Source organism: Rattus rattus, chromosome X (genome assembly GCF_011064425.1).
Source record: "Rattus rattus isolate New Zealand chromosome X, Rrattus_CSIRO_v1, whole genome shotgun sequence".
In the NCBI taxonomy this organism is placed as follows: Eukaryota; Metazoa; Chordata; class Mammalia; order Rodentia; family Muridae; genus Rattus; species Rattus rattus.
In genome coordinates this window covers 129,456,609-129,466,068 of record NC_046172.1, presented here as the reverse complement: position 1 = coordinate 129,466,068, position 9,460 = coordinate 129,456,609, and the positions used below count along the sequence as shown (strand labels likewise).

Genomic DNA, 9,460 nt, shown 5'->3' with positions numbered 1-9,460 from the left:
TGGATGGAACTGGAAAATATCATCCTGAGTGAGGTAACCCAATCACAGAAAAACACACATGGTATGCACTCACTGATAAGTGGAAATTAGCCTAAAAGCGTGAATTACCCAAGATATAATCCACAGACCACATGAAGCTCAAAAAGAAGGGTAACCAAAATTCGGATGCTTCACTCCTTCTTTAAATGTGGAACAAAAATATTTATAGGAGGGGATATGGAGGCAAAGTTTGGAGCAGAGACTGAAGGAAAGGCCATTCAGAGCCTGCCCCACCTGGGGATCCAGCCCATATATATATACAGTCACCAAACCTAGACAATATTGCTGATGCCAAGAAGTACATACTGACAGGAACCTGATATAGCTGTCTCCTGAGAGGCTCTGCCAGAGCATGACAAATACAGAGGCGGACATTCGCAGCCAAACATTTCACTGAGAACAGGGTCCCCATTGGAGGAGTTAGAAAAAGGATTGAAGGAGCTGAAGGGGTTTGCAACCCTGTAAGAACAACAATGCCAACCAATCAGAGCTCCCAGGGACTAAACCACCATCCAAAGAGTTCACATGGACAGACCCATGGCTCCAGCTGCTTATGTAGCAGAGGATGGCCTTGTTGGCACCAATGGAAGGGCCTTGGTCCTGCCAAGGCGAGACCTCCCAGTGTGTAGGGGAATGTCAGGGGAGGTGGGGAGGCAGGAAGGGGTGGGTGGTTGGGAAGGGGAACACTCTCAAGAGAAGGGAGAGGATGGGATGGGGGGGGGTTATGGACAGGAACCAGGAAAGGGATGTGAAATGTAAATAAATAAAATCCATTAAAAAAAAAAAGAAAAAAGACTTTTAGGTTTAGAGCATTAAGCTCTACTAGCTGTAAAAAATCTACAAGTTCCGAAAGCAAAACACTATTTATGGCAGCAAAGTAACAGAGAATTAACTTTTTTATCTATATGCCAATGACAAATTTTATATATGTACCAGGCTGCACTGAACACAATTATTTACAAGGTGTACTCACAGTTAAAGCTAAAAATACTCATCCTTTAAAGAATGAGAGCTTAAATTAAGAAAGGTTTTATTTTTTTAAAGACAAAACAAATGCATTAACACACATCCAAATGCCACAGCAAGCACTCATTAGGTTTTATAAAAGAGAAAACTGCATTGTGGTGTCAAATGAAAACCAAAACCATTTTAAGAACCACTAACTGCTTATGGTGACATGGATACATGGACAACTAAGAAGCCACTGCATGTTTTCAGCTCTGTGGAAATGCATGAGCAAGGTGAAGTAATGGAAGGTGGAGTGGCCACAGTCACACCTTCAGACCCTTTTCCCTACTTTATGTGCTCTTGTTCTGCCCTGTTGACTTAGTCAGCAGGTAAATGTACAAAGAACTTAATATCAAAGAACACTTCCAAAAGTCAAAAATAGATTCAAGGTCATGGCTAAAGTTACCCCAGAGGTTAGGGGAGGGGGGCTGTCCAAAGCCATATGTCACAAAATGCCAGGCACTAAATCTAGTCACATGTGCTTGCAGTAGAAAAAGGAACACTGATCTTAATAGAGGCTGGTCTTCTTCATGATGCGCAGGAACTCTTGCTCATTGACCTCACCATCTCCATCTCGATCAGCTTCATCAATCATTTCCTGCAGGGAGGTAAGGGTTCATCTTAGATTAAGTCACAAACTAAACTGCAAAGTGATTAGATAAGAAACTTCAAATAATGCTATGAGAAAAGATGACTATGGTCCATTTAATGTGAGCGTGCCCCTTTCTATGATAGTTACCAGAAAACCAAATCTCAATTATTGTCATATGCATCCATTGAAAAAAAGCTGGAAAGTCTCTGTTACCTGAAAGCCAAAAGAGGAACTTCCACTGTATATTCTAAAGACAGAGTCCATGAGCAGGAAATTATCACCAAAGGTATGCAGGATACTACCTTTCCTTCCAAGAAAGAAAATAGAGAAAATAGAACCCAGGAAAACCAGAGCCCACTTGTCACCTGGAGCTCCTCATCTGTCAGGTTCTCGCCCAGCTCCTTGGCCACGCGCTTAAGATTCTTGAACGATATTTTTCCAGTCTCATCATCATCAAACAGCTTGAAAGCTTTCAGGATTTCTTCTTTGGTGTCTTTCTCAGACTGGAGTAGGACACAAAACTGATAGTTACTCATACCCAGCCACTCGGCCACTCCCTGGTCATCCTTCTGTCTCCAAAAACCTGACTTGAGCAATGGTAGGAAGCCAGGTTCTCTGATTCACGGTGACATGTATCCCCTTTCTACTTCCTATCCCATCATTTATTTCATAATCAAAGCAGAACTTAGTAGGAAAAAATGCCTGCTTTTCAAAAAGCCAAGAAGTTCTGAGAAATGAACAGGAGGACTTGTTTGGGGGAGGGGGCAAAGTATCATGTGCAAAGGACAGGTTCCTGGTGTGGCTGGACAGTCACATACTGTTTTCACAGGTAGAAAACAAGAGCCTCTGGGGTGAGCTGGGGCTCATCTTTCCAACACCCAATACTGGATCTTGTCAGATATCTACACTGTCCCTCCTGTGCTTTGTCTTCTACAGAATTTTATCCAAGAAGGGAGTTGTAGGAAAACTGTCTTCTTAGATTAATTCCTTGGCCCTGTCCCTCATCACCATATAGTCCTGGTGATAGCTGTCATGATATATGTCCTCTGTCACAGGCAAACAAATGTGGTCCATTGGAAAAAAGAAGACAAACTTAGTAAAGTTAACATAAACTCAAGGGTTACATGGGAAATATAATTGTATGTAAAATACTGTACAAAACAAGCAGACACTAGATTTTTAAAATATAGAAGCAGTGAGTAGGGTTGTAATCAGGGAAAATACATTGCTTATGGTAATAGAAGACAGATATACTGATAAGGGCAGAGGAGGTATTTTTTACAATTTTTCAAAGAATTACTGGGGCCCTGAGTACAATGGAAGAGAGTAAAATTTCTGAAAGCATTGAAACCTCAAATGTTTCAGGAAGGTTCTTGCCAGGAAGTACAACTGGAGAGAGCCCCTAGGAAGAACAATCTAGGAATCAATCCTGAATGTGAACCATTTGTCTGGAAATGTCAGATTGATTCCTCATTTATTTTATGCTAATTTAATTTTTAATAACAACAATAACAAAATAAACAAATCTGACAAACATTTGAAAATCTGTGAGTTAAAAGGTTGTACTGCTTGTGATTATCATGGGGCCACATGAAACAAGGTAATGCTTTTACCTTAAAGAAAGACACATGAAACTTAGGGATCTATCAATTAAAAATGGAATAGATTTTGTTAGATGAAGTTCTTTTTATGTCTAGATTCTCACGTCTTACCATTATGGGTAGAAAGTATGTTAATTATCTTAGCTAAATTACCATTTTCTGAGTCATCACTGTCAAAAAGTCACTGAAGTTCATTTTCCCTGTTCCTTCTTTATCAATTTCACTTATCATTTTCTTGATTTCTTCTTTCTTGGGTTCAAAGCCCAGGGCCCTCATTGCCACCTGCAATGAAAATAGAATCATCTAAACAGACACATGTAAATGATGCAGAAACAAAAATAACTGTTGAGGACATTAATCCATGAAATTGATTAGGGACACTGTAATACTGATTCAATTGATATTTGCAATCAGCTTTATCAATTAGATCATTGTTTCAGGTAAAATATATACAGGGTACCTTTTTCTGTCACCTTTTACAGGAAGAAGGGAGAAGAAATGGAGCAGGTAGAAAACTAGCAACAGGGAAACACAGGTAACAAAGCAAGATGTGTACAGCTTGCCTTTAGTTCCTTCATGTCTATAGTTCCAGTCCCATCAGCATCGAAGAGATCAAAAGCTTCCCGGATTTCCTGTTTCTGTTCTTCAGTAAGTTCAGGCTTAGGGCTCATCCTTTTTCTCTGGGCACTGGATGCCATGTTTGTCTTCTTAAAATTAGAGGCCTTCACACATTATACAAATATAGAAGCACAGTATTACAAACACAGTCTTTGGGGTTTTTTTTATGGTAGCTCTAAACATACATATCTCTTTCATTTAGGCTCAATCCTCCATAATGTACTTATATGTTATTATATAAACTTCCATGGGCCAGTGAGATACCTTGCTGCCAAGCTTGACAACCTAAATGGAAATTAGGATCCAGACTTCAGTTTTCATTATCAAAGATGGAAAGGGAAACGATGCTCACATGCTAAAAGGAGAGAACCAACTCTTCTAAATTATTCTCTGACCTCCACACTCAGGTTACAATGTGCTTCTCCCCCGATGAATAATAAAGTGTAAAAACTAAAATAAAACTAACCCCAACTCTGAAAATAGAAATAACGCAAACCTGTGTGAAGAAAAAAAAACTTTCAACATAAAACTATTTTAATTTATATATGTCAGTTTTTACTAAGTTGTAAAAAATAGAACATTGACAATAAAGTGGTTACTTTCTAATGTAACTATAAATTTGTGTTAATAATGTGATGCCTCAAATGACCAAATCCAACTATATTTCATTGGGGAGCAACCAAATAGAAGGGAGTTTTTGTTTTAAAACAGTATATTATCATTTTTCTTTGTTCTTGTATAGATCGACATAGAGCAAGTGAATATACAAATATGAATTTCTAGTGTTAACATAGCCTTCATGAGAGGCTATAACTCTGACCTCCAATGTCTTAAAGTTTATACTACAGAAAGTTCATGCAGTTGTACCATTAATTGAAATCAATTGACCTATCACTTTAGGAAATTCAATTTCTTAAGTTATTTTTAAATATAAAGAAGCAACATCAACAGCTTTTTGAATGACAATATCATTCATGCCTAAAACTTCAACATACTTGAATTTTCTTCTTTTCCAAAGTTAGTGAACAGCAAGTGTGAGACTGTATCTGTTTGTAAGGAATAAGCTTATCACTTTGTTATAAATAGACTGTCACAAATTTCCATATGCACATCAAGTAGAATAACCTAGTGTGGCCTCACTTTTTATTATCAAAGATGAAGAGGGGAAACAATATGTGTTCTAATGCCACTGCTAAAGTAGACAGCTGGGTAATTAATGAAAAAAGTTTATACCAACCGATTTTAAAGATCTGCCTAATAAATTAAAAGAATTGCTGGAAAGAACAATTAATCTTTCCATGAACCTCTGCCTCTTCTTTTTTTTTTTTAACTATTGATTTTAGAAGCCAAGACATCTTATTCTTCATTCTGAAAGAGAGCTAGCTGAGAAACCATTTACGGATACGGATGATCAATTGTACATGATTTCGGGAATCTCCGTTCTATAAAGGTACTTAAAACATCTTCTAGTGCCAGTTCCCATGAATTCTGCTCCTCCAATTAATTATACCTAAATTTGGCTAAATGTAAACTTACTAAGATAAATATTATGCCACTGCAGAGTGATTAAAATCAATCCATTTGGCACCTGCGTGCTCTCTGCGTAGCTCAAAGCATCTCCTGAAAGCCTGAACGCGCTAGAGACCATCAGAACACAATAAGCCTCTTAGCACCGTGCATAAACTTTAACTGGGTGGCCTTGGCCAGGAGGCCTGAGTTTGACTGAGGCCGGAGTCTAAGGAAAGCAACAGAATGGTCACCCTGCCTTTCTCGGAAAACCAGCAGAGGTCCAGAGACTGTTTGTGGGGGGTGGCTGAAGGTGACTGGGGCGAGGACAGGGTGGTGGCAGGCGAGGTATGCAGTGGGCGGCTGTAATACCTTTCTCTCTACCCTTCCGGAACACATCCATGGAAGAACTAGTGCATCAACGCCAAGAACCGTGCAAGGAAGATTGCAAGGCTGCACCGAGGCCTAGGAAAGGCCCGGGAACGCCGCGGTAGTCCACCGAACCTCCAGCACTTACCATCACCCAACAGACGCTGCCACCGGTTGTTAAGTCAACAGCGTACTCGCGGCCTTGGCGGCGTTCCCACTGCTCCCTGCGCGCACAGCCTGCTTCCCATTGGTTTGGGAACGAGGAGGTGGGGCTGACCTGGCAAAGCACGCCCATGGGCCAAAGGGCGATGCGTAGGCAGCCAAAGATTGGCCTCATTGGGCAAAATCGTGCTGTGAGCGTCAATTGGCTACGCCAGAGCCGAGCTAGACCAATCAACATTATGAAGGAAGCTCTGCTGATCGTGGGCTCATATCTCTCAGTAGAAAAGGGTGGCTGGTATTCAGCTGGAGTTCGCTGGTTGCCGGTTTGCAAGCTGAGGCTCTATCGTTTGAGTGTCAAACCGGTAAGAGTTGGGATTTGCCCTTGGAGGCTGCTGGACATAGGTGACAGAGCCCGGAGGAAGTGCAAGGGAATGGGTGGGACGTTCTAAAACCGAGTTGGGGACACAGAACATCTGAGGGGCCAGCAAAGATATGACCTAATGGTTTGAAGAGAATACTGTGCCTGGGGAAGCTGAGACCTCGAAAATGGAGTGGGTATGCCGAGTGTTGTGCCAGTGGTTCACAAGGCTGGGACTTAGAAACTTAATCCAAGTGAGGCTTTGTCTTTGACCCTCTACAAGGGTCACTTTAGTTCTCAGGGGGATAAGCTGAGGACTTTTGAAAATTCATCAAAATGTGCCCTGTTAGACGTGCAGACACCCAAGACATATGGGAAGGAGCATTCCTGAATGACACTCCCTTCCAAGCAAAGCCACAAGAGTTTTGGAAGCATGGAGTGTAAAGAGAATTAAAGAGCAAAGTGCACAATGGGTGTGGGGTTACCTGTAACTGTGCCAGGAGTAACGAAGGTTTAGGGTCGAACACAGATTCTATGTTCTATGCCCCTCAAAGCATAGAAAATCAGCTTAGGAACATTAAGGGCACAGCATCAGTCTCTCAAACTGAGAAAGGCCCAAGACTTAACAACTCCCCATAAATGTAATATAGGCCCTTTGCCCTCTTTCCTTTAAGCCATGAACCAGATTCAAAACTTTTGTGTCCTATTCGACTTCTTTGTTCCTGCAGCAACAATCCCCTATCCAGCCTCCAGGTTCTCACAGTTATGTCCTTAAAGTGTCTTCTGTTCTCTCTGTTCCTCCTCAGCCCTTCCTCAGCAGTATGAGCTAGAGTTCTTACTAAAGTCCGCAAAGCCTACCTCCTCTTCCTGTCATACCCACACTGTTCTCCCCTCCGGCTCACTCCCATCCAGGACACTGTTTTTGTGGCTGGTACACTGCTGCATTGATCTTACCCAGCCCCATGAAGTTTTTTTAATTTTATCATATTTTGATTAATTCTTTGAGAAAATTTCAAAAATAAATAGAATTTTTTGACCATCACTATTTTGAGATAGGGTCTCACTATGTAATTCTGGCTGACCCGGCACTCGCGATGGAAACCAGGCTGCCCTCAAACTTCACAGAGATCTATCTGCCACTGCCTCCTGAATGCTTAGATTAAAGGTATATGCCAGCAGGCCTACTATTGGTCTTTGGCCATTGTCACCTTCTCTGTAAGGTTACTCCTTACTTTGTACCCAGGCCCCTCATATTGCACTATGCATTTATAGTAGCACTGGTCACCTCCTAAGCCATTGTAAAGTTAACCTTTTTTCTTCTTTGTTGCCTCCACTAGAAGGTGGGCATGAGGACAGGAATCATATTTGTGTTTACCAGTACCTGGAGAAGGAAAGACTACATGTTAGCCTATTAGGACTTAGCCTATTAGGTAGTCCGTAAGTACCCCTTAGTTTTCCATAATTCATCCTCTACCAACATATACCTATGCTCTACCAGATTAATTTTACAATGAACATCTCTGGTTTAGAAAGTAAAGTCCAGTGAAGCCCGCTGCCCAGTTTCATGTCTCTCTATATTCTTTGCTAAAGTGAGTCTTAAATATTCCTCAAAAGTCTCTCTCTTTGAAGGCTTAGTCCCCACCCATGATGTTATTGGAAGGTAGTGGAACTTGTACAAAATGGGATACACTGGGAGGCTGCTAGGTCACCAGGGCCATGCCTTTGAAAGTGGATTGTGGGGTTTATTTCTCTGTTTTGTTCTCTTGCTACTGAAAGGTGACTAGTCTCCAGCATCCATCCTCTACACCCATTTCATATTCATATCTCTTCTCTCTCTCTCTCTCTCTCTCTCTACCAAAGGCCCAAAGCAACATGGATTAAACTTCCAAAACCATAAGCTAACATAGACCTTGAATCTTTTTTTTTGATTTTTTTTATTAACTTGAGTATTTCTTATATACATTTCGAGTGTTATAGACCTTGAATCTTTTAACATGCTTGAATAGATGTTTTATTTTGGTAATGAGAAAACTGACTACTCTTCTTCCCAGTCAATCTTTGGGGTGACATCCCAACAGGGTAGAAAGGACAATAAATTTCTTCCTTGGTTATGTGCTAATTCTGTGACCCTTGCTAAGTTCTTTGACCTGTATGAGCATAATGCCGCTTTGTTTTTGTGTAGATGCAATCTTATCACAATGCATAACATTTCTTCTCCACCCTTAGATGATCTATCTTTTAAGACTCTCCACATCCTCTTTTTAACCTCCTCCTAGGGCCTTAGAATTCATATTTCAGATAATTTTCTTGTGACTAACATACTACATTAGTTCTTTCTATGGACTTGGCGTCAACTTAGATCCAAACAACCCCTTTTCAGTCTGCTTGAGGCCCCATAGCAACTCTGAGGTAGGCATGAAAGGTGAGTATTTTCCAGATCCAGCTTTTAAAACAACAGGGTTATCTAGGAGAAGTCGCTTGACCTTAGGAAGAAAGCATTGACAACAGGTGCTAAGGAAGTAGAAGGATAAGGGGAATTCACCTTAAATATGAAAGGAACAATAGAAGCTAGGCTTGGGCTTGGTAAGAGGCTCCAGAGTGGCCCACAGCAAATTCAAAAGTAAGTAAATAAGAAAAAGTGAGACGTGGCATCTCAGGTCTGTGAAAAGGCAAAGTCCAGTTGGATGGCCCCAGGGAAATAACAGTTCACCTGTGACCTCAGAAAACAAATGCCCTCCTAAACACTTTCATCCTGTGCCATGTCTTTGAATTCTGCAGGGAGAAGTCTTACTTTGTTTTTTACAGGACCCCTGCTTTGCAATATTTACTCAAGGTAGTATATCTATTAAGTAAGTAGGTGCCAGCTTCATGGGACTCATTCTCCTTCCATTAGATCATCAGGCCGGGTCTTGTACAGGGTGCTAAGCCTGAGGTGGGTGGTGATGAGACAAAACTCGGGCCTATATCAGGATTCCTAACTCCACTGATTGACTTGTCTGAGAAATGTATTTTGTCCTTGAAGTCTGTAATTCTTACACAGATCAGCACATTCTACCCTCAGCTAAGGAACTCAAGGTAGCCAGAGTCTAGCTTCTGTTCCTTTACAGAGAGCTCACACTCCCTCAGGAAATGGGGGGCGCTTTCATCTTTGTGGGGTTCGAAACACACTATCCTTTCCTTTTGTCTTCAGCAATGGGCGGTCACAAA

General features: G+C 41.2%; 1 protein-coding gene across 2 annotated transcripts; it reads right to left on the bottom strand.

The window, feature by feature from the left end:
* Positions 1 to 917: 917 nt before the first annotated feature.
* Cetn2 (centrin 2) lies at positions 918 to 6,053 on the bottom strand. Of its 2 annotated transcripts, none has more exons than XM_032889625.1 (5): positions 5,882 to 6,053; positions 3,804 to 3,962; positions 3,394 to 3,522; positions 2,005 to 2,142; positions 918 to 1,645 (listed from the first exon to the last, which is right to left on the bottom strand). In XM_032889625.1, exons 1-5 carry the CDS (start codon positions 6,026 to 6,028, stop codon positions 1,556 to 1,558), a joined length of 663 nt encoding a protein of 220 aa, XP_032745516.1. In that variant the 5' UTR covers positions 6,029 to 6,053; the 3' UTR covers positions 918 to 1,555. The 2 variants fall into 2 exon arrangements, with proteins under 2 accessions (XP_032745516.1, XP_032745517.1); XM_032889626.1 differs by having other exon boundaries at positions 5,749 to 5,882.
* Between the last annotated feature and the right edge of the window lie 3,407 nt (positions 6,054 to 9,460).

What these genes read in the sequence shown, in the direction of transcription:
- Cetn2 (XM_032889625.1), bottom strand. Translation starts at nt 6,028, where the DNA reads ATGGGCGTGCTTTGCCAGGTCAGCCCCACCTCCTCGTTCCCAAACCAA. An exon ending in TAGACATGAAGGAACTAAAG is followed by an intron (nt 3,523 to 3,803) that starts GCAAGCTGTACA and finishes TTTTCATTGCAG; the next exon opens with GTGGCAATGAGGGCCCTGGG. An exon ending in TGACAGATGAGGAGCTCCAG is followed by an intron (nt 1,646 to 2,004) that starts GTGACAAGTGGG and finishes ACCTCCCTGCAG; the next exon opens with GAAATGATTGATGAAGCTGA.